This window comes from Rhinoderma darwinii, chromosome 1 (assembly GCF_050947455.1).
Source record: "Rhinoderma darwinii isolate aRhiDar2 chromosome 1, aRhiDar2.hap1, whole genome shotgun sequence".
In the NCBI taxonomy this organism is placed as follows: Eukaryota; Metazoa; Chordata; class Amphibia; order Anura; family Rhinodermatidae; genus Rhinoderma; species Rhinoderma darwinii.
Window position 1 is genome coordinate 299,273,564 of NC_134687.1, and position 24,566 is coordinate 299,298,129.

The 24,566-nt window shown below is 43.3% G+C and overlaps 1 protein-coding gene and 1 long non-coding RNA gene across 2 annotated transcripts in view; one reads left to right on the forward strand and one right to left on the reverse strand.

Annotated features, from left to right (window-relative positions):
• LOC142648016 (uncharacterized) overlaps positions 1-4,525 on the reverse strand; it is a 67,447-nt gene extending 62,922 nt beyond the window's left edge. The window contains exon 1 of the long non-coding RNA XR_012847585.1: positions 3,986-4,525. This is a non-coding gene — a long non-coding RNA (uncharacterized LOC142648016). The remainder of the gene's footprint in view (positions 1-3,985) is intronic.
• On the forward strand, positions 3,978-15,202 carry RPS15 (ribosomal protein S15). The gene is made up of 4 exons (XM_075825411.1): positions 3,978-4,075; positions 4,534-4,619; positions 4,747-4,981; positions 15,052-15,202. Exons 1-4 carry the CDS (start codon positions 4,073-4,075, stop codon positions 15,163-15,165), a joined length of 438 nt encoding a protein of 145 aa, XP_075681526.1. The 5' UTR covers positions 3,978-4,072; the 3' UTR covers positions 15,166-15,202.
• The last annotated feature ends 9,364 nt before the right edge of the window (positions 15,203-24,566 follow it).

Genomic DNA, 24,566 nt, shown 5'->3' on the forward strand with positions numbered 1-24,566 from the left:
TTTAAACGGAAACACCAGCAATAATCAAACAAATCTACTACCAAGCAAAATCTGCTCTCCAAAAGCCAAATGGCGCTCCCTCCCTTCTGAACGCTACAGCATGCCCAAACAGCAGTTTGCTTCCACGTATATGGCATCGCCATACCCGGTAGAAACCTTTTAAGAATTTTTGGGGTGTGTGTCTCCAGTGGCATAAGTTGGGCATGACATATTTGCCACTGAAATGGCATATCTAGGGAAAAATATACATTTTTCATTTTCACCATCCGCAGCACATTTATTTATGGAAAAGACCTGTGGGGTGAAATGCTCACTACACCCATTAATAAATGCCTTGAGGGGTGTAGTTTCCAAATGGGGTCACTTCTCAGGGGTTTCTTTTTATTATTTCACATCAGAGCCTCTGCAATTGCGAACCAATACTTCGCCAAATTAGGTCTCAATTTCGCATGGTGCTCTTTCACTCCTGAGCCTGGTCGAACGTCCAGGCAAAAGATTAGGGCCACATGTAGGGTGTTTCTAAAACCGGGAAACACCGTATAATAATTAGAGGGCTGTCTTGTTATGGTGGCACAAGCTGGGCACCACATATTGGCATATCTATGGAAAAAAATCCCATTTTCACTCTGCAACATCGAGTGCACACTAATTTCTTCAAAACACCTGCAGGGTTAACATGCTTACTACACCACTAGGTAAATGCATTGAGGGGTGTAGTTTCCAAAATGGGGTCACTTCTGGGGGGTTTCCACTGTTTTGGTCCCACAGGCACCCAGAAACCAATCCAACAAAATCTGCACTCCAAATGGCGCTCCTTCCCTTCTGAGCCCTGCCGTGTGCCCAAACAGCAGTTTATGACTACATATGGGGTATTGCCGTACGCTGGAGAAATTGCTTTACAAATGTTGGGTTCTGTTTTTCCTTTATTTGTTGAGAAAATGAAATATTTTGCGCTAAAGCTACGTCTTATGGAAGAAAAAGGATTGTTTTTATTTTCACTGCCCAATTCTAATAAATTCTATGAAACATCTATGGGGTCCAAATGCTTACTACACCCCTAGATGAATTCCTCAAGGGGTGTAGTTTCCTAAATGGAGTAACTTTTTGGGCATTTTCATTGTTTTGTCCCCTCAGGGGCTTTGCAAATGCGACATGGCCTCCGCAAACCATTCCTGCTAAATGTGATCTCCAAAAGCCAAATAGCGCTCTTTCCATTCTAAGCCCTGCCGTGTGTCCAAACAGCCGTTTATTACCACATGTGGGGTATTGTTTTACTCGGGAGGAATCGATTTACAAATTTTGTGGTGCTTTTTCTTCTTCAGTCCTTGTGGAAATAAGAAAAAATTAGCTAAACCTACATTTTCTTTGAAAAAATTTAATTTTAATTTTCAGGGCCTATTTCCAATGATTTATGCAAAAAACCTGTGGGGTCAAAATGCTCACTATACCCCTAGATAAATTGCTCAATGGGTGTAGTTCCAAAATGGGGTCACTTGTGGGTAGTTTGCACTGTTTTGTCCCCTCAGGGGCTTTGTAAATGTTACATGGCCTCCGCAAACCATTCCTGCTAAATGTGAATTCCAAAAGCCAAATGGTGCTCCATCCCTTCTAAGCCCTGCCGTGTGTCCAAACAGCCGTTTATTACCACATGTGGGGTATTATTTTAGTTGGGAGAAATTGCTTTACAAATTTTGTGGTGCTTTTTCTCCTTCAGTCCTTGTGGAAATGAGAAAAAAATAGCTAAACCTACATTTTTTTTGAAAAAATGTAGATTTTTATTTTCAGGGCCTACTTCCAATAATTTTTGCAAAAAACCTGTGGGGTCAAAACACTCACTATACCCCTAGAAAATTTCCTCAATGGGTGTAGTTTCCAAAATGGGGTCAATTGTGGGGGGTTTCCACTGTTTTGTCCCCTCAGGGGCTTTGTAAATGTGACATAGCCTTCGCAAACCATTCCTGCTAAATGTGAGCTCCAAAAGCCAAATGGTGCTCCATCCCTTCTAAGCCCTGCCGTGTGTCCAAACAGCCATCTATGACCACATGTGGGATATTTTTTTACTCTGGAGAAATTGCTTTACAAATTTGGTGGTGCTTTTTCTCCTTTAGTCCTTGTGGAAATGAGAAAAAAAAATCGCTAAACCTACATTTTCTTTGAAAAAATGTAGATATTAATTTTCACGGCCTACTTCCAATAATTTCTGTAAAAAACCTGTGCGGCCAAAATGTTTACTACACCTCTAGATAATTTCCTTGAGGTGTGTAGTTTCCCAAATGGGGTCACTTTTGGGGGATTTTCACTGTTTTGGCACCGCAAGAGCCCTTCAAACCCGACATGGTGCCTAAAATATATTGTAATAAAAATAAGGCCCCAAAATCCACTAGGTGCTCCTTTGCTTCTGAGGCCGGTGCTTCAGTCCAGTACCACACTAGGGCCACATGTGGGATATTTCCTAAAACTGCAGAACATGGGCAATAAATATTGAGTTGCATTTCTCTGGTAAAACTTTCTGTGTTACAAAAAAAAATGGATTAAAAATAAATTTCTGCAAAAAAATATGAAATTTGTAAATTTCACCTCTACTTTGCTTTAATTCCTGTGAAACGTCTAAAGGGTTAAGAAATTTTCTAAATGCTGTTTTGAATACTTTGAGGGGTGAAGTTTTTAAAATGGGGTGACTTTTTGGAGGTTTCTAATATATAAGGCCCTCAAAGCCACTTCACAACTGAACTGGTCCCTGTAAAAATGGCCTTGTGAAATTTTCTTGAAAATGTGAGAAATTGCTGCTAAAGTTCAAAGCCTTGTAACGTCCTAGAAAAATAAAAGGACGTTGAAACACGATGCCAATCTAAAGTAGACATATGGGGGATGTTAGTTAGCAACAATTTTGTGTGTTATTACTATATGTCTTACAAGCAGATACATTTAAGTTGAGAAAAATGCTAATTTTTGCAATTTTTCGCTAAATTTTGGTGTTTTTCACAATTAAATACTGAACATATCGAGCAAATTTTGCCAGTAACATAAAGTCCAATGTGTCACGAGAACACAGTCCCAGAATCGCTTGGATAGGTGAAAGCATTCCGGAGTTATTACCACATAAAATGACACATGTCAGATTTGAAAAATGAAGCTCGGTCAGGAAGGTCAAAAGAGGCCAAAGAGGGAAGGGGTTAAATGAATTTTGTGGCCTGGTTTGGTATAGGTATTGATAAAGTCAATGAATCGTCTGGAAAAAAAATAGAGGGCTAAAATCTTTTATGTCATTAAACGAATACCTTGGGGTAAAAGAGTCATTTTGGGGTGTTGAAAGTGTTTTTGCACTTCACAACTTCTGTAATGGTCGTATGTTGTCAGCAAGCCAGCTTGCGCACTATTCTTGGTAATAATAATAATCTTTATTTATATAGCGCCAACATATTACGCAGCACTTTACAATTTAGAGGGAACACTTTGCCTTGTAAGCTCCGCCGTGCGCAGAGCGTGTAAGAAATACACACATATTTGGTATCACTGAGGTTGTCAAATATATATTCAGGCGTGTTTACCCAGTAACATGGACCAGATGTAAAAAAAAAAAAAAAACACCTACATTTACATTTTTTTTTAATCTTATTTGCCTTTTTTCCTTTTACATTTTGTTTTAGTAAAATTACTTTTTTTTTTTTTAACACAATATAGAAGCCCAACATGTTCTGGGAAAACAAGATGGAAATAAACGTAGGTTGGAAAAGTAATAGAAGAAGCATTTGCTTTTAAATTGGCACATTGCTAAAACTTGACACAACAGGACTTTTTATTATACAAAGATAAAACTTTGTTAACAAAAATAAAAAAACAACAATTCTGTTCCACTATGTTTGAGTAATGCCGGCCACGTACAGGTTTTCTATAGTCAAGTGATCATAAATGCGGCCGCCATTAGTAAACATGGCTGCCGTCAGTTGAAATATAAGACGGCAGTGAACCGGAAGTGACGTCCTACCTAGCCACAGGAAGTACACTGGCCTCTCGCGATATCTGCGGCGAGACAACGGGATCTCTTTCTTTTCCTCCATAGCTCCTGGACAAGATGGTGGGTGCTTTTCTGTTTGTAGTAATAATCCGATGCCATCTGTCTTTGGCGGCGCTCGATAGGCATCGGTTTACGCGCATGGCGGATAATATTCTCCTTACCGTACAATGTGGCAGGTTCTGGCCCGTTCCAGTGATGGAAAGGCAGGGGTTTCTGATGGTGTTTGGCGGGCCCGTGCTGCTGTATTACTCCGGTCTCGCATGTACTTAGTCCATGCTTGCTGACTAGGGTTTGTCACAGCTGCTACGGGAACTTGCCGTACAGTGATATATAGGCTCTAATTCACACCCTGGTGGTAAGGTTTCATTGACACACTGCTTGCTGTCGGTATCATTCCTGTGTGTGAACTGCAGTTTAGGGGACCGGTGGTTCGCGCTAACCGTAATGTTTTATATGTCCGGGCACAATTGGTGAAGTCCTTGTACAGCACATCCTAATGGTAACTACTGTTAATGCAGGCGGACGCTGAACAGAAGAAGAAAAGGACCTTCAGGAAGTTCACATACAGGGGTGTGGACTTGGACCAGCTGCTGGATATGTCCTAGTAAGTAATGTTCATGTCTGGATGCTGGGCAGGTGGCAACCCTGGGTGCTGCATAGACATTGGATGGTTTTATTTTTTGCATGCCCGCATTGTATATAGGATTAATCTTTCCTTTCCTATTCCCCAGTGAGCAGATCATGCAGCTGTACTGTGCCCGTCAGCGTAGACGTCTCAACCGGGGTCTCCGCCGCAAGCAGAATTCTCTTCTGAAGCGTCTACGTAAGGCGAAGAAGGAAGCCCCGCCCATGGAGAAACCGGAGGTCATCAAGACTCATCTGAGAGACATGATCATTTTGCCAGAAATGGTGGGCAGCATGGTGGGAGTCTACAACGGCAAAGCCTTCAACCAAGTTGAAATCAAGGTTAGTATTGTAGAAATACTGCACCAGTCACTGCTTACACTTGGTGTGTGTACATTGATATAGCGCTGAACTACATTGCCCAGCATTCCTAGCTGTCAAGTAGTGTATCTCAAGTCCATATGTTTTTTTTAGATGGCTTTATACACTTACTGCAGTGATTTGTAACTCGTGGCATGGCAGGGTGCTAAAGTCCAGAGCCGAGCGTGTCTTGGCATCCTGCAACTTTTGTAGCGTTCTAGGACTTGTAGTTGTACCAGTCCCAGGCTGCAGGTCCTGGATGTATATGTATTGATCCACACTCTTCCTCACCTGAGTGTGCACATTTTGTGCAGCTCACAACCCAGATTTCCAGCCATAGTTTGTCAGACACTTGTCTGTACAATAGGGGTGGGGTGTAAATGTTATCGGTAATTGGTTGCCAGAGGAAAAGACTCAAGAAGTGGTTAAACTGCTGCGACTGGGTGACCGATATTGACACAACTGGCACTCATGTGGCTTACAGGAAGTAGCTAGTGAAGGCATGATCAAGCTGGTCCTACATTTTAGATCTCGATCGACCAAACAATTGTTCAGCAGACAACGATTCCTCTCAACTCCCCCATACACATGCTTGCTCGGCAGTGTGTGTTTTTGATGGATAAAAGGAGCAAGCATGCTCTAACTCGACTGCCTGATCCTTCTCGCCCATCTTCTGTTGGGACGCCGCCATACACAATGTTCGACTGCATATAAGGACTTATGAGCACAGTTAAAGAGGCTCTGTCACCAGATTTTCCAACCCCTATCTCGTATTGCAGCAGATCGGCGCTGCAATGTAGATAAGAGTAACGTTTTGTTTTTTTCAAAAACGAGCATTTTTCGGCAAGTTATGTCCATTTTTATATTTATGCAAATGAGCCTTTCTTAAAGGCATTGTGTTGCCAGAAAAACATGTTTTGTTTTTTTTAAAACATTTAGTGTGTGGGTGATTAAACATTGTTCAAATTTTTTTTTATTTTTTTCACGAGTCAGGAAATATTATTATAAATTAATTCTAATTTATAATACTACCCATTTTTGGTCACTAGATGGAGCTATTCCCAAAATTGCAGCATTGCAACATTGGGTTAAAAGCCCTCGCTCTAGTGAGCTCTCAGCATTCCCCCCTCCTTTATCCTGGCTAGTGCCGGGATAAACGAGGGGTTTGAACGGTGTAACCTCCTACACTGTGTGTCGCCATTTTTTGAGCTAACACACAGTGTAGTAGGTTTACATACAGTAGTAAACAAACACGAACATACATTGAAATCTCTTACCTGCTCCTGCCGCCGCGGCTCCCTCCGGCCCGTCCGCTCCGTTTGCTGCCGCTGGTCCAAGTGCACAAATCCGGAAGCCGCGACCGGAAGTAGTAATATTACTGTCCGGCCGCGACTTCCGGTCCACAGGAAAATGGCGCCGGACGGCGCCAATTTCGAATTGGACTGTGTGGGAGCGGCGCATGCGCAGTTCCCACACAGACGCCGTACACGGAAGTCAATGGGACGGGAGCCGTTCGCAGTCCCTATGGGACTGTGGCTGCCGTATTCCATGTCTGTATGTGTCGTTAATCAACAGACAGAAATGGAACAAAAAATGGCAGCCCCCATAGGGAAGAAAAAGTGTAAAAATAAGAAAAAGTAAAACACAAACACACAAATAAATATAAACGTTTTTAATAAAGCACTAACATCTTTAACCCCTTCCCCCTGCTGGCATTCTGGGCCCTAATGTCCAAGCCATTTTTTAGATTTTTCCATTGTCACATTCGAAGAGCTGTAACTTTTTTATTTTTGCGTCGGCATAGCTGTATAAGGTCTTGTTTTTTGCGGGACGACTTGCAGTTTTTATTGGTACCATTTGAGAGTAGATGCGACTTTTTGATCACTTTCTATCACATTTTTTTTAAGTCAGGATTAACAGAAAACAGCAATTTTTCCATTGTTTTTTATTTTATTTTTTACGACGTTCACCGTGCGGGTTAAATAATGTAACAGCTTTATAGTCTGGGTCGTTACGGACGCGGCGATACCAAATATGTGTAACTTTTTTGCTTTATTGTAGTTTTTTTTAATAGTAAAGCATTTTGTAAGGGGAAAAGCTGGGTTTTTCATTTTTTTTTTTTTTCACTTTTTTTTTAAATTAACTTTATTAAACTTTTTTTACTTTTTTACTAGTCCCACTAGGGGACTTCCCTATCCTCCGATCGCTATTATAATACACTGCAATACTTTTGTATTGCAGTGTATTACTGCCTGTCCGTTTAAAACGGACAGGCATCTGCTAGGTCATGCCTGCGGCATGATCTAGCAGGCATTCGCTGCAGGCAGACCTGGGGGTCTTTATTAGACCCCCGGCTGCCATAGAAGACACAGACACTCGGCGATTTTATCGCCGGGTGTCAGTGAGATGAGAGGGAGCTCCTCCCCCCCCTCCCTCTCTGCAAAACCATTCAGATGCGGTGCTCGCTATTGTGCACCGCATCTGAAGGGTTAAACAGGTGAGATCGATACTAATATCGATCTCACCCGGCAGAGCAGGGACGCCCCCAGCCCTCAGCTGCTTCTGGCAGCTGAGAGCAGGGAGATTTCACGGCTCCCTGCTCTGTTTACTTTATTCTAATGCAGCGACGTAGTTTGGCGGCGCTCTAGAATAAAGCCCACTAATGACCGCCGTAAAAAGACGTATCGGCGGTCATTAAGGGGTTAACATATAAAAAAATAATTTGTGATGACACTGTTCCTTTAAGTACAACTGGGTGTGTTTAAAGTTATGTACAAGTGGGCGTGTATTGTGTATGTACATCTGGGCGTTTTTACTTTTACTAGCTGGGCGTTGTGAATAGAAGTGTATGATGCTGACGAATCAGCATCATCCACTTCTCTTCACAACACCCAGCTTCTGGCAGTTCAGACACAGCGTGTTCTCGAGAGATCACGCTGTGACGTCACTTCCTGCCCCAGGTCCTGCATCGTGTCGGACGAGCGAGGACACATCGGCACCAGGCGACAGAGGCTGCAGTTGATTCTGCATCGGCGTTTGCAGGTAAGTCGATGTAGCCTCTTTCGCCTGGTGCCGATGTGTCCTCGCTCGTCCGTGTCAATATGAAAAATCGCCCGATGCCTCTTTATTGTATATGGAAGCAATGTAGGTAAATTGAGAAACCTGTATGTTGAAAGGGGTATTACCATCTTAAAGGGGTTGTATCATAAGACATTTATGTCCACAGGATATGTTAAAAATGTCTGATAGACCCGGTTCCGCCTGGTGCTGTGGCCTCTGCACTCAGGTGGAGGATGGAATTAAGCAAGCTATGTTTCTGTAACTTCCATTTACTTTTAGAAGAGTTGTGGAATGAGGGGTTCTTGCTGGTTTGCAAAGTCCTGTCTCTGCTAGGACAAGGTGGCCAGCCGGGCCTCATCAGAAAGAGTTAAAGGGAATGTGTTGCGAGGTTTTTTTTTTGTTTTTTTTTAATTGAACAGTTAGTGTAAAAATGATTAAACATTGTTCTAATTTTTTACTTTTTTTCACTAGTCAGGAAATATTATAAATTAGATTCTAATTTATAATATTTCCCAGCACTGGTCACTAGATGGAGCAATTCCCAAAATTGCAGCATTGCATGTGGTAAAGCAACCACATTGCTTTATGCTGCAAAATTTGGGAAAACTCACTCGCTCTAGTGAGCTCTCAGAATCCCCCCCTCCTTTATCCTGGCTAGTGCCGGGAGAAACGAGGGGATTGAACGGTCTAACCTCTTACACTGTGTGTCGCCATTTTTTGAGCTAACACACAGTGTAGGAGGTTAACATACACTAGTAAACACACAGTAAAACACGAACATACATAGAAATAACTTACCTGCTCCTGCCGCCGCCGCTCCCTCCGGTCCGTCCGCTCCGTCTGCTACCGCCGCTCCAAGTGCACAAGTCCGGAAGCTGCGACCGGAAGTAGAAATCTTACTGTCGGGCCGCGACTTCCGGTCTACAGGAAAATGGCGCCGGACGGCGCACAGTTCAACTTGGACTGTGTGGGAGCGGCGCATGCGCCGTTCCCCCACAGACGGCGTACAGCATAGTGAATGGAACGGGCCCCGTTCGCATTCACTATGGGACTGTAGCTGCCGTATTCCATGTCTGTATGTGTCGTTAATCGACACATATAGAAATGGAAAAAAAAATGGCAGCCCCCATAGGGAAGAAAAAGTTCAAAAATAAAAAAAGTAAAACACAAACGCACAAATATAAAAGTTTTTAATAAAACACTAAAATCAAACTGATGTAAAAAAAAAATTCCGTGACACTGTTCCTTTAAGGAGAGAGTTGTGAGTCCCAGAGCTTTACAAGATAGATGTGGGTCCCACCTCAAGGTCCTCACCCATTTTGTGAATGGATAACCCTTGTTCAGATTCCTGGATGCTGCTTTCTCCTTATATTCCAATAGAGGTGCCTGTTCTTGGGAGTTATGAACAGCTACTTGCTCAGCTCTTTTTCTAACCTGCATTAATGCCGGAATGAGGTTCACTGGACTGTTCTGATCGTTTCAGGTCTTATTGCTTTTCAGAGAGTTGATGCATATTCTGTGGATATACAATAAATGCTTCAGGTTTGAATACCCCTTTAGGCTATGTTCACACGGGGTATTTTGCCGAGTTTTTTGACGCGGAAACCGCGTCGCAAAAACGGCCCGAGAACGCCTCCCATTGATTTCAATGGGAGGCGTCGGCGTCTTTTTTTTTTTTTTCCCGCGAGAGGTAAAACTGCCTCGCGGGAAAAAGAAGCGACATGCCCTATCTTCGGGCGCTTCCGCCTCTGACCTCCCATTGACTTCAATGGGAGGCAGGAGAAAGGGAATTTCTCGCTGTTTTATGCCCGCGGGCGAAAAACGGTGCGATCGCCGCGAAAATCGGCGTGCAGGGAGAGGAATATCTGCCTCAAAGTTCCAAACTGAATTTTGAGGCAGATATTCCTCCCCCAAAATACTCTGTGTGAACATAGCCTTAATCAACCACTGCTGTGCCCTCATGCCCAAGTTAATCTCATTTTCTATACACCATGCAATCTGCATGCGCAACCTCCTAAGAATCGTTAAAGTGTAGCTAAACTTTCGACAAACTTCTGACATGTCATACTGACATGCCACAAGTTTGCATTGGTGGGGGTCCGAGCACCGAGACCCCCACCAATCTCTAGAACGAAGTGGTCGTGTGAGCGCTCGGCTGCTTCGTGTCTGTTCGGCTTTTTCCGGAAATAAATGTATCTGTGTACGGACTCAATACAAAGTCTATGAGCCCGTAGTCCGATACATCGGCTTTCCGGAAAAAGCCGAACAGAAACGAAGCGGCTGAACGCTCACGCGAGCACTTCAGCTGCTTCGTTCTAGCGATTGGTGGGGGTCTCCATGCTCAGACCCCACCAATACAAACTACTGACATCAGAAGTTTGAACGTTTAGCTACACTTTAACACAAACACACTAGTTTAATAATTAGTGTTAAGTTTCCCCAACAGGCAGCCTTGTGAATGAGTGCGTCCTTAAGACACTGTTTTCAAGCAGAACATGGCATGATCTTCTCCTTGAATATTGTGCAGATTTATATAAAATAAATGGGTATCTCCCATAGGATAACTGAATAGGCTAAAGATAGTGTCAGTCATGTGACCCCCTGGCATTCAGGTGAATAGTAGGTTGAGGAGCAGAAGTTAGATGTTGCTGTAGGTAGAAATACTTCGTATACCCGAACGATAAAGTTCACAAATGAAACCGCCAGGGGAACAGTGTAAAAAAAACTGCGACATGCCTTTTTTTTTCTTTTTTTTTTTTCTCCCATTTCCGCCCACCCCCCATTGAAAATAAAAGATATTACGAATGAACTACACCTTGTCCTTCATAAAACAAGCCCTCATATGGCTACATCGATGGAAAAAGAAAAGTTACGGCTCTTGGGATGCGGCGATGCAAAAACAAGTACCGTATTTTTCAGACTCTAAGATGCACCCGGGTTTTAGACCACATAAAATAGGAAAAAAAATAATTTGTTCTGTTTCACCATATTCTGAGAGCCAAGTCGTGTTTCTTTTAATATATTTTTTGGAGATTGAGCTGTAGTTTTATTGGCGCCATTATTTGGTACATACGCATTATTATTTTTATTTATTCGTGAAGATGACCAAAAAACTATTCGAATGTTTAAAAAAATACAACTTACGCCGTTTACCGTGCGTTTTAATTAATAGTATATTGTAGTAGATCGGACTCTTGCGGACGCAGCGATGCTAAACTATTTTATTTTTTACTTTGTGCTTGGGGAAAAATGGGAAAAGGTATTCACTTTTAATTTTTTACACTCCTGAAAATGTTGTGTTTTTTTTTTTTTTTTTTTATACACACACTTTATTTGTTCCCCTAGGAGCTACGCTGTTTCTGCAACTCCCATAGTAGTGAATGGGAGTTACGGAAACAGCTTAGCAAGTTACGCAGTTTCAGTAACTCCACATGTAATCAAGTGGCCGGGAGAGCACAAAAAGCTAGAACGGGTTTTTCGGGACCCAGTTCTAGACATAGGTGGCACCCGCATCAATCTGACATTTGACACATCCTGTGGATATGTCAATGTCCTTCATGGAAAAACCCCTATAAATGCTGTAGTCTCTATTGACTACGACATTTAACTAGTTAAAGTGGTTTGCTATAAAACACATGTATCCCCTATCCACAGGAAAGGGGCTACATGTGGGATCGCTGGGACCCCCAGCGATAAGAACAGGGGACCGAAAGTCACCCAAAGAGCTACATGAGAAGGGTTCTGTATCCTGCTTATTTGTTTGGCAGCTCTGTAGAGATCAATGGAGAGCCGCTCTCGTATGCGCAGAAGAATCCCATTCATCTCTAGGGAGCTGCTGGACACCGAACGCGTCAAAGAAGTCAAAACTTCTCGTGTAGCTCTCGGTGACTTTCTGTCCCTGTTCTCCTTATGGGAGAAGATCCCCAGCGATCGCACATGTATCCCCTATTCTGTGGATAGGGGATACATGTGTTTTATGGCCCAGCCCCTTTAAATGGCCAGGAACAGCGAAATTGCTGGCCCCTGGGCCATGCATGGAAGCCACGGTAGTGTGCATGGGCCCATAGAAATGAATGGGGCCGCAATTCTCCCGTGGATTTTCGGTGGAATTGCGGCTGCAAAAGCACCTTCGTGTTCATGGGGCATTAGGGGGCTTGCAGTTTCACTGTAATTGCAGTGGTTTTGCAATGCTGTTTTTTGGCCTCGCAGAAAGTACAAGTAAAACCCTTTTAAAACAATAAGGTTCGCCTGTACTTGTAACACAACCGAAAACCACATTGCCAAACTGCCACAATTTGTGGTAAACTGTTTATGCTGCGCAGTTCCCGGCCACACAATACAAACCGTGACGTATATGTGCACCCTTACAGCATCTGGTTAATGAGTTGTCATTAGTGTACGGTGCCATGTAGCGGCGTCTGCCTGTAGCAAAAACGCCCACTTGCATTGGTGAATGGCAGCATAATGGCATAATTTTGCCAGTAATGCCACTGGCCTTCGCAAGTGAACCTGGTTGCGCCTTTAGGGTCTATTCAGATGTTAAGGTGTGGTTAAAACTGCATAAACCCATCCGAAAACATGCAGGTTTTTTTCTGCACCTCAACTGCAACGTCTGTAAAGCACTTGAATGCCCCTTAAGGGTACGAACACACAGCGTATTCGGGGTTGATACTGTCAAACTGCACAGCGTATTCGCCCTGAACACCGCAGGGAATGCCGTCCGAAATCCCGCACCACACTGGTGCGTTGTTTTTTTTTTCCGGGCGTAAATTATCGCACCTACTTACCCCCTCCCTCCTCTGAAGTCCACACCAGCCTCCCTGGATGACGTTGCGGACCAAGTGACTGCTTCAGCCTGTGATTGGCTGCAGAGGTCACATGGCCTGCAATGTCCTCCAGGAAGGCCGGACTGGAGAAGAAGCAGGGAACTCTGGGTAAGTAACTTTTTTTTTTTTCTTGCGATTATTGTGGCGCAATCACTGATTTTGTCGCAAATATTGCAACGCACCACTTTGTGGGTTTAAGCACCCCATTGAATTCAATTAGAAAACCTGTAACAGAAGAGCTGCAATTCCGCAGCAATAATTGACATGCTGCAGTTGAAGAAACCGCACCTTCCAGTAAATTTTGGTGTTTTTTTTTTGTCGGCGGCATTCTTTCACAGTGGGAATGAGATTTGTTGGAATCTCACCCACACTTCTGCTACTGTATGCTGCAGATTTTCTGCAATTAATCCGTTGCGGAAAATCCGCAGTGTTTACACTGTGTTTTCGTATCCTCTGTGTATTCAATTAGTGTCAACTCATTAATGCTGAAGATTTTAGAGTATGTTCATGCTGTGCTTTCAGGGGGGGGGGGGGACGACTCCCTGAAATAACGCCTGAAACGGTGTCTGAACACCTGCCCATTGAAATCAATGGGAAAAACAGCATTTATTTCATATGCGGTGTCTTTTTACACCACTGTTTTTTAAAAAAAAAATAAACAAAAAACAGGACAGTGCGTAAAAAAAACAATCCGTAAGGTAGCATGTCATTCCTTGAGCCGTTTTCAAGACAGTTTTTTTTTTTTCCATGGTCAATAAAAAAAAAAAAAAAAAAAAAGCTGCTCCAAAAAAACACCTGCAAACCATTTTCAGCTTCAAAAACTGCTGGAGTTCTCCTAAAATGGTTCTGTAATTTTCAACCGTCTTTGAATGTGTGAACATACCCTTATAAAGCCTGCTAGTGTTTACCCAGTTACAGCAGCTTTTTGACAATGGGCTTGGATGTATCTACACCAGTCATTTGTTAAATACAACCTAAGGCCCCATGCACACGAACGTATTTTTTTTCCTCCCGTAAATACGGGTCCTTGGTCACACGTATTCGACCCGTATTAACGGGCACGTTTTCGCTGCAAAACTGCACTAATCGGCAGCCCCTTCTCTCTATCCGTGCAGGATAAAGAGAAGGGACAGCCCTTTCCGTAGTAAAAGTAAAAAATTCAAACTTACCCAGCCATTGTCTTGGTGACTCATCCCTCTTTCGACATCCAGCCGGACCTCCCTGGGTGACGTGGCAGTCCATGTTATTGGCTGCAGCGGTCATATGGGCTGAAACATCATCCCGGGAGGCCAGACTGGAGGAAGAAGCAGGGAGTTCTGGGTAAGTATGAACTTGTTACTGAAAGTTACTGCCGATCGTTTAACTCTTTCAGCACCCTGGACAGTGACTATCCCCTGACGTCGCCTAGCAACGCTCCCGTAATTACAGGTGCACACGTAGTCACCCGTAATTACGGGAGTCCCATAGACTTCTATGGGCCTGCCCATGCTGTAATTACGGCCTGAAATAGGACATGTTCTATATTTTTCAACGGCACGGGCACCTTCCCGTAAGCATACGGGGAGGTACACGTGGCCAATAGAAGCCTATGGGCCCGTAATTACGGGCGTTTTTACGTTCGTGTGCATGGGGCCTAAGGCTGTGTTCACACTGAGTTTTTTGCAGGAGGAAAATTCTGCCTCAAAATTCAGTTTGGGATTTTGAGTCAAATTTTGTCCTTCCTGCACGGCGTTCGCTGCGTTTTTCGCCCGTGGCCATTGAGCGCTACATTTTCACTGTCTCTTGCATTAGCTTCAATGGCCACCGGTGAAAAGTGACAAAATGCGGCTGAAAAACACAGGCAGGTCAAAATCTGCCTCAAAATTCCTGAAGGAATTCAGAGGCAGATTTTGTTTTTTCTGCCTGCAAAAAACCTATAGCCTTGGGCCATGTTCACAGTCCAGTCTCATACTTGCCTGACTGTTTTTAGTAGGGAGCCCATAGAGGCTTTTGTAGAATGTTTACAGAATAATTTTAAGTGTTTTTGTTTGTGGGAAAAAATGTTGTGGTGCCACGTTAAAATTTGATTGCATGGAAATGTAGGCAGAGTTGTTGCATGGGTTTGCCGACCACTAATTAAACACTGAAAACTTTCAGTATTCTTACCTGTTTTTTGTTTATTTGCAGCCTGAGATGATCGGCCATTACCTGGGTGAATTTTCCATCACATACAAGCCTGTGAAACACGGCAGACCTGGTATTGGTGCCACTCACTCCTCCAGGTTTATTCCACTGAAGTAACCTACATATGTTGTAAATAAAGGTGGTTTTTCCAGTCTCCTGTCATTTTGTGTAACTTTGTGGTGCAGTTGGTATATTGCGTGGGCTAGAGCTGAATGCCATGCTCTGGAGGAACACTGTCGTGTCAACAATGAACAATATTGATGAGCATAGGTGTTGTGTGATGCCTTGTTCTCTGCAATGGCTTACAAGTTAATTAACTCAATATTGGCCTTTCTCTGTGGGACTAAAACTGCAAGGGTATGTTCACACGGCCTGTTTTTCGGGCTGTAAAATCGGAACCAAACATCTGCCCATTGATTTGCAATGGGAAAAACAGCGTTCTGTTCCGACTGGATGTTTTTTTACGCGGCTGTTTTGAACTGCCGTGTAAAAAAAATGCCCGAAAAAGTGCAGGTCACGTCATGGGATGTTTTTGGAGCCGGCTTTCATTGACTATGAAAAACCACTCCAAAAACGGCAGTAAAAAAACTCTGTGAAAATAGCGAGTGGCTTAAACGTCTGAAAATCAGGAGCGGTTTTCCATTGACAACAGCTCCGTATTTTCAGGCTTTTTTTTTTTTAGTCTAGCGTGTGAACATACCCTAAGAGGAATGAAGTTTGTATGACTTTTTTTTTTTTTCATGTCTGGTTAAGCTGCAGTTAAAGTGTTTCATTTCTTTCCCCCCCCCCCCCCACAAGGTTGACCAGATTCCTCTAAGCAGCGTCTATTATCCTCCCAACTATTTTACCCTAGACTGCATCCCAGCTGCAACCCCCGCTGATATATTCAGGCCCCTACTTTCCACCCATGGAGACCATATTTTGTTGAAGGCCTGTGTAGTGTTCCTAGCCATGTATACAAATCTGTCCATGCGTGTCAACCATGTAACTATTACAAAATTCCAATAACATAGGCAGTTCATCGTCCAACCAATGCTGCACAATAAGTTTCCTTGCCATATACAGCATACGAGCAATGGCCACGTTAACATGTTCAGAGACAGAAATATCCTCCACATACCCCAGGACACATACAAAAGGAGTGAAATCTACCGACACCCGATACACAGAAGAGATGGTGTCTACTACCTCGGACCAGAACTGCTGCAGCCGCAAACATTGCCACATCATGTGCAACAACGTGCCAGATTCCCTACCACACCTAGAACACTCGGAGGAGTCCCTGGCCCCTATTTTATTTAGAAATTCTGGCGTTCTGTACACCTGATGCACCAGAAACATGAGAAATCCGGTGAGCCTCATTCAGAGTTTTGGGATCCGTGGCAATATATCGCCCCACTGACCCTCTTCTATAGGCCCAATATCATTTTCCCATTTACTTCGCAGCAGGGAAGGGGAGTCATCAAAGAATCGTATCCGAAGACTTTTGTATAAAAGGGAAATAAGGCCAGATGTGTGCCTAGTCTTACTAATAGCTCCTATCAGGACATTGTCCATCAATGTGACAGCTTTACTCCTATGCTCCACACCGTACGCATGTCAGACCTGCAGATATTTGTAAAATTGGGTATGTGGGAGACTAAACTCTGCCTGTAAATATGAGAATAATTTCAACTCCTGCCCATCCAGCAACTGACCTATTCTACGAACCCCGTGGTCTTTCCATAGAGCAAAATCTGTCCGAGAGCACATCTGAGGTAACCGCGGCGTATCCCAGATAGCCGTATACTGTGTACAACCATTAATACCCTGAATATTGCGAATACTCCACCAGACATTGTGTATCAGATACAACCTTGGATAGTGTTTAGTATGTTGTTTAACCCCTTCAAGACAGCCTGTTTTGGCCTTCAGGACACAGCCAATTTTTTCAAATCTGACATGTTTCACTTTATGTAGTAACAACTCCGGAATGCTTTCATCTATCCAAGCGATTCTGAGATTTTCTCGTGACACATTGGACTTTATGTTACTGGCAAAATTTGCTCGATACATTAAGTATTTAATTGTGAAAAACACCAAAATTTAGCGAAAAATTGAAAAAAATTAGCATTTTTCTAAATTTATATGTATCAGCTTGTAAGACAGAGTAATACCACACAAAATTGTTGCTAATTAACATCACCCACATGTCTACTTTAGATTGGCATCGTTTTTTGAACATCCTTTTATTTTTTTATGACATCACAAGGCTTAGAACTTTAGCAGCAATTTCTCACATTTTCAAGAAAATTTCAAAAGGCTATTTTTACAGGGGCCAGTTCAGTTGTGAAGTGGATTTTAGGGCCTTATATATTAGAAACCCTCGATAAGTCACCCCATTTTAAAAACTTCACCCCTCAAAGTATTCAAAACAGCATTTAGAAAGTTTCTTAACCCTTTAGATGTTTCACAGGAATTAAGGCAAAGTAGATGTGAAATGTTCAAATTTCTTTTTTTTTTTTTTTTGCAGAAATTCATTTTTCATCTATTTTTTTGTAACACAAAGTTTTACCAGAGAAATGCAACTCAATATCTATTGCCCAGATTTTGCAGTTTTTAGAAATACCCCACATGTGGCCCTAGTGCACTTATTGACTGAAGCACAGGCCTCAGAAACAAAGGAACACCTAGAGGATTTTGGGGCCTCCTTTTTATTAGAAAATATTTTAGGCTCCATGTCTGGTTTGAAAGGCTCTTGCGGCACCAAAACTGTGGAAATCCCCCAAAAGTGACACCATTTTGGAAACTATACCCCTTGAGGAAATTATCTAGGGGTATAGTGAGCATGTTGACGCCGCAGGTTTTTTTTAGAAATTATTGGAAGTAGGCCGTGAAAATGAAAATCTACATTCTTTCAAAGAAAATGTAGGTTTAGCTAATTTTTTCTAATTTCCACAAGGACTAAAAGGAGAAAATGCACCACTACTTTTGTAAAGCAATTTCTCCCGAGTAAAACAATACCCCGCATGTGGTCATAAACGGCTGTTTGGACACACGGCGGAGCTTAGAAGGGAAAGAGCGCCATTTGGCTTTTGGAGCTCAAATTTAGCAGGAATGGTTTGCGGGGACCACGTCGCATTTGCAAAGCCCCTAAGGGACCAAAACAGTGAAAACACCAAAAAAGTGACTCCATTTAGGAAACTACACCCCTTGAAGAATCCATCTAGGGGTTTAGTGAGCATTTTGAACCCACAGGGGTTTCATAGATTTTATTAGAATTGGGCAGTGAAGATAAAAAAAAATCCTTTCTTTCCAATAAGATGTAGCTTTAGCTCAACATTTTTCATTTTCTCAACAAATAAAGGAATAAAAGAACCCCAACATTTGTAAAGCAACTTCTCTGGAGTACGGCAATACCCCATTTGTGGTCATAAACTGCTGTTTGGGCATACGGCAAGGATCAGAAAAGGAGTGCCGTTTGGCTTTTGGAGCACAGATTTTGCTGGATTGGTTTCTTGACACCATGTCACATTTGCAAAGCTCCTAAGGTACCAGTACAGTGGAAACTCCCCAAAAGTGACTTGATTCACGAAACTACACCCCTTGAGGAATTCATCTAGGGGTGTAGTGAGCATTTTGACCCCACAGGTGTTTCATAGATTTTATTAGAATTGGGCAGTGAAAATAAAAAAAATCCTTTTTCTTCAATAAGATGTAGTTTTAGCTGAAAATGTTTCATATTCTCAACAAATAAATGAAAAAGAGCACCCCAACACTTGTAAAGCAATTTCTCCTGTGTACGGCAATACCACATATATTGTCATAAACTGCTGTTTAGGCACAGAATAGGGCTCAGAAGGGAAGGAGTGCCATTTGGCTTTTGGAGTACAGATTTTGCTGGATTGGTTTCTGGTCGCTATGTTGCATTTGCAAAGTCCCTGTGGGACCAAAACAGTGGATCCCCCCAGAAGTGACCCCATTTTGGAAACTACACCTCTCAAGGTATTCACCTAGGGGTGTAGTGAGCATATTAACCCCACAGGTGATTGGCAAAAATTGGTGTGCACTCGATGTTGCAGAGTGAAAATGGTTTTTCAATAGATATGCCAATATGTGGCGCCCAGCTTGTGCCACTGGAGACACACACCCCAAAAATTGTTAAAAGGGTTCTCCCGGGTATGGCGATGCCATATATGTGGAAGTAAACTGCTGTTTGGGCACACTGTATCGTTAAGAAGGGAGGTAGCGCCATTTGGCTTTTGGAGCGTGGATTTTGCTTGTAGTAGTTTTGTTTGGAGTCTTACTGGTGTTTCCGTTTATAATATGGGGGTACATGTAAGGCGGGCGGAGTATATAAGGGGCATAGTCAGGTGGTATAGTGGGGTAAAAAAAAAACAATAAAATAATCCATAGATGTGTGTTACGCTGTGACACAATCCTTTCTGCACAGGCCGGTGTCGCACTAATAAATGGTCTTTACTTATTCCCCTTTTGGTCCGCACTCCGCACCTTTGAAGTTTGGGGAATTTTGCTGGGAAAGTGTTGTCCTGGTATAATACGGGCGCCATCACTTCCAGCAGATATGTTTGGCCCTCCCCTTCCTGGTTCCCTAATTTTAGGGGCCTTGATAAATCGCCACTTGAAACAGAAGAAACGTTCCCCTCGGGCCGGCACAACTGCATATTTTTATTTCCTGGCTTATTGGTGCCTTGACTAATTTTATTTTTTCATAGACGTAGTGGTATGAGGGCTGTTTTTTTTTTGTGTGACGAGCTGTAGTTTTTATTGGTACCATTTTGGGGTACATGTGACTTTTTGATCACTTGTTATCCTTTTTTTTTTTTGGGACCAAAAAAACAGCAATTCTGGCATATTTTTTTAGTTCTTTTTATACAGCGTTCACCACGCATTATAAATTACATGTTAGCTTTATTCTGTGGGTCAGTCCAATTCCGGTGATACCTAATTGATAGCACTTTTTTATGTTTTACAACTTTTTGCACAATAAAATAACTTTTGTAAAGAGAATGGATTTTTTCTGTCGCCAAGTTGTGAGAGCCATAACGGTTTTAAATTTTTCGTCGACGGAGCTGTATGAGGGCTTGTTTTTAGCGAGGCGAGTTATAGTTTTTATAGGTACCATTTTTAGGTACATGCGACTTCTTTCAATTTTTGGAAGACAAAGTGACCAAAAAATAGCAATTATGTCAGTATTTTTTCGTTCACTGTGCGGAATAAATAACATAATATTTTTATAGTTAAGGTCGTTACGGTCGCAGCGATACCAAATATGTATGGCTTTATTATTTTTTTCAATAATAAATGACTTGATAAGGGAAAAAGGGCGATTGTGTTTTGTGTTATTATTTGAAACTTTTATTGTATTTTTTACAACTTTTATTTTTACACTTTTTTTTTTACACTTTTTCTTTAGTCCCACTAGGGGACTTGAAGGTCCAACTGTTTGTTTGATGTTCTAATACATTGCCCTACCTATGTAGTGCAATGTATTAGAACTGTCAGTTGTTCACTGACAGCAAGCCGATCAGGCTCCGCCTCCGGGCGGGGCCTAATCGGCTAACGTAATGGCAGATAGGAAGCCATTGTTAGGCATCCTGTTGCCATAGTAGCAGTCGCCAGCCTTGCCATCGCATGGCAAGGCTGCCGATTGCATACAAACCACTTTGATGCAGCGATTGCATTGAATCGCTGCATTGAAGGGGTTAATGCCAGGAATCGGAGCCAGCTCCGGTTCCTGGCGATAGATCGGGGGGTCCACTGTAACATACAGCGGACACCCACTCCTGATGACGCTGGCTCAGCTTCTGAGCCGACGCCATCTTGCCGATGGTACCGGAAGCCTCCTGGGCCTCGCCGACGACGGGGCATAGGAGGATTCCGTTACTGGCGGACCGGGAGGTAAGTATTAGCCCTCCGATCGCCTTTGCAGCCACCGGCAACCCAGCGATCACGTTGCTGGGGTGCCGATGGCTATAAACTCCTCACATGCTGCGATCTCTATTGAACGCAGCATGTGAGGGGTTAATCGGTCGGATCGGAGGCTAGCTCCGGTCCTGGCCGATACCTCAGGGTGCCAGCTGTAACATACAGCTGTCACCCGGCGGTGATGTCGCTGGCTCAGCTCCTGAGCCAGCTTCATCTCGTTCACGTACAGTTACGTGGAGATGCGGGAAAAGGCCATCTCCCATGACGTAACTACGTGAAATTGCGGGAAGGGGTTAAACTTATGCGCCTCCAGTGCCTCGTATAAAGAGTCTGACCATAGGAAATGCTGTAAGAGCAGCCTAGTGGAATCAACTGGGTCATCCCCATCTCACCCTCTGAGGTGTTGCAGCTGAGAAGCCAGATAATACAAATGGGGGTTAGGAACCGCCAGTCCTCCGTCTGTCTTATCTCTGCGAAGTCTCCAGTTTAATACGTGCATGTCCTGCGCTCCGTATAAGAGACCGAAATAGCCTGTTAACCTTGTAGAAGAACCGCTGAGGCAACCGTATAGGTGCAATATGTAAGAGATACAGCAGCTGGGGCATCCAGATCATTTTGATTAAATTACATCTTCCAATAACTGAAAGATACAGTTTACACCAGACATCCAGCTTGAGTTTAAATCGGGCCAGTAATGGGGTCAAATTCAATCGTTCAATTTCCTCCAGTTTCATGGATATTTCAACTCCTAGATATTTAAAGGAGGTAACACACTTCATAGGGAGATCAGTATAGGGCACCTGCGAGTGTGTATCATCTACCTTCATCAGGACCGACTTGGACCAGTTAATTGTCAATACCGAGAATCGGCCAAACTCCCTAATAGCAGACATAGCTGCATCCAAGGAGGCAGCATCATCCTCCAAAAACAGTAGCGTCATCCGCGTACAACGCCAGTTTCTCCTCCTGTTCACCATGTCTGAATCCAATAATGTCAACTGAATCCCTAATCAATACTGCTAATGGTTCTATGGCTATAGCAAAAAGTAACGGAGAGAGCGGACACCCCTGCCTCGTACCCCTACCCAACGGGAATGCGGCAGTCAAACAGTTATTCACTCTGATTCTAGCCACAGGTCTGTCATATAACATCCGAATCCAGGAGATAAACAAATCCCCAAAGCCTATCTTCTGAAGTACTGCCTATAAATATGCCCATTCTACACTGTCAAAAGCCTTTGCTGCGTCTAGGGAGCAGAGTACCCGTCTACCCGAGTTGTCCGCTAGAAGTTGTATATTCAAAAATAACCGTCTTAAATTAATGGCCGTTGACTTATTTGGCATAAAGCCAGTTTGATCCAGGTGTATGATTGATGTGATAACACTGGAAAGGCGTACAGCTATGGCCTTAGCAATGATTTTAATATCTACGGGTAGCAGAGATACCGGTCTATAAGAGTCCGTTAACAAGGGGTCTTTTCCCGGTTTCAAAAGAACAACTATCACTGCCTCCCTCATAGTATCAGGCAAACTCTGGTCCCTAACAGCAGATGCAAAAACATCCAAAAGATGCGGCAAAAGTATGTCCCCCAATTTTTTTTAAATTTCCACCGGCAGACCATCCGATCCCGGAGCCTTTCCATTTGCCAAAGATGCCGCCGCCGCCTCCTGTAGCTCCTCCAGAGCAAAATTCTTTATCGCTGGAAGCCAGACATGGCAAGGGGATAGCCGACAAATAAGTATTCATCTGTGTCGCAGACATATGGACATGCGAACTGTATAAGGATTCGTAGTAGGAGCGAAATACCTCTGCTATCTCCGCATTACCGTATACCAGGACTCCAGGAGCATTCCGTATTGTTGCAATATACGTTTGACCATACTGCGCCCTTGCCACCAGTGCTAGCATACGTCCCGCCTTCTCCCCTTCTGCATAGGAGCGCTGTTGCTGAAACATCCTCTTATTTGCAGCCATCTCCAGTAGATGCTTCTGCAATAATTCCTGGGCCTCACGCCAATCCGCCAGGGATTGGGAAGTATGAGGGTATGTGCACACACACTAATTACGTCCGTAATTGACGGACGTATTTCGGCCGCAAGTACCGGACCGCACACAGTGCAGGGAGCCGGGCTCCTAGCATCATACTTATGTACGATGCTAGGAGTCCCTGCCTCGCTGCAGGACAACTGTCACGTACTGTAATCATGTTTTCAGTACGGGACAGTAGTTCCACAGAGAGGCAGGGACTCCTAGCATCGTACATAAGTATGATGCTAGGAGCCCGGCTCCCTGCACTGTGTTCGGTCCGGAACTTGCGGCCGAAATACGTCCGTCAATTACGGACGTAATTAGTGTGTGTGCACATACCCTTATTCAAAACATGAATCACTTCAGTCTGTTGCACTCTACTCCTAAGAGCTTCACCCAGCTGTCTAGACTTCCTCTTAATCCGACTGATTAACTGGGTCAGACACCCTCGCAGCGTAGCCTTCATAGCGTTCCAAACCACACCTATGTCCACCGTACCCACATTCTCCAGGAAATAGTCTCCCAGTACCTTAGAAATAACAGAAACGTCGACAATAGTTAGCCAGAAGGCATTCAACCGCCATAGTGTCCTAGGTGTAGTAGGACCCTGAGATACTGCGATGTCCATCAGGAGGGGGGAGTGATCAGAAAGCGCCCTAGGTAAGAACTCAATATGCACCACCGCTCCGGCTACAACTTCAGGGCCCAGAACAAGATCTATACGGGACAGCCTATTATGCGAGCTGGAAAAACAGGAATACTGCCTATCGTGCGTATGTTTCAGTCGCCACAGATCGAACAGCCTGAAGGAAAGATCCGAAAGCGGTTACAGGACTATCTATACCAACTCCAGCAGCAGTATTATATTTGTCCCAGTACGGATGCCCATAGTTATTAACCCCTTCCCGTCGTAAACCACTTTCAGATCTTCATTTTCGTTTTTTCCTCCCCACATTCCAGAAGCCATAACGTCTTTATTTTTCCGTCGATATAGTCCTATGAGGGCTTGATATTTGCGGGACGAGTTGTAGTTTTTCGTAGCATTTTGCCGTATAATGTACTAGGAAATGGGGAAAAAATTATTTGTGGGATAGAAAATGAAAAAAACAGCGATTCCTCCATGGTTTTTTGCGCGCTGTTTTTACGGAACTCACTGTGCAATTAAAACAACATGTTAACTTTAATCTGTGGGTCAATACGATTACGGCGATACCAAATATATATAGTTTTTTCTATGTTTTACTACTTTTACATGTAAATACCTAAGTGTAAAAAAGAAAATAAATTTTGCGTCGCCAAATTCCGAGAGCCACAACTTTATTTTTCCGTGGATTAAGCGGTATGAGGGCTTATTTTTTGCGGCATAAGCTGTCGTTTTTAATAATACCATTTTGGTGTAAATGCAACGGTTTGATCACTTTTTATTTCATTTTTTGTGGGAGATGAGGTGACCAAAAAATAGACATTCTGGCGTTTACAATTTTTTTTTTTACGGCGTTCACCGTGCGGGTTAAATAACGGTATGTTATAATAGTTCAGACTTTTACGGACGCGGCAATAC

Excerpts from the sequence above, each read along its gene's own strand:
- RPS15 (XM_075825411.1), top strand. Across the intron at positions 4,620-4,746 it reads CAGCTGCTGGATATGTCCTA|TGAGCAGATCATGCAGCTGT; the intron begins GTAAGTAATGTT and ends CCTATTCCCCAG. Across the intron at positions 4,982-15,051 it reads TCAACCAAGTTGAAATCAAG|CCTGAGATGATCGGCCATTA; the intron begins GTTAGTATTGTA and ends GTTTATTTGCAG.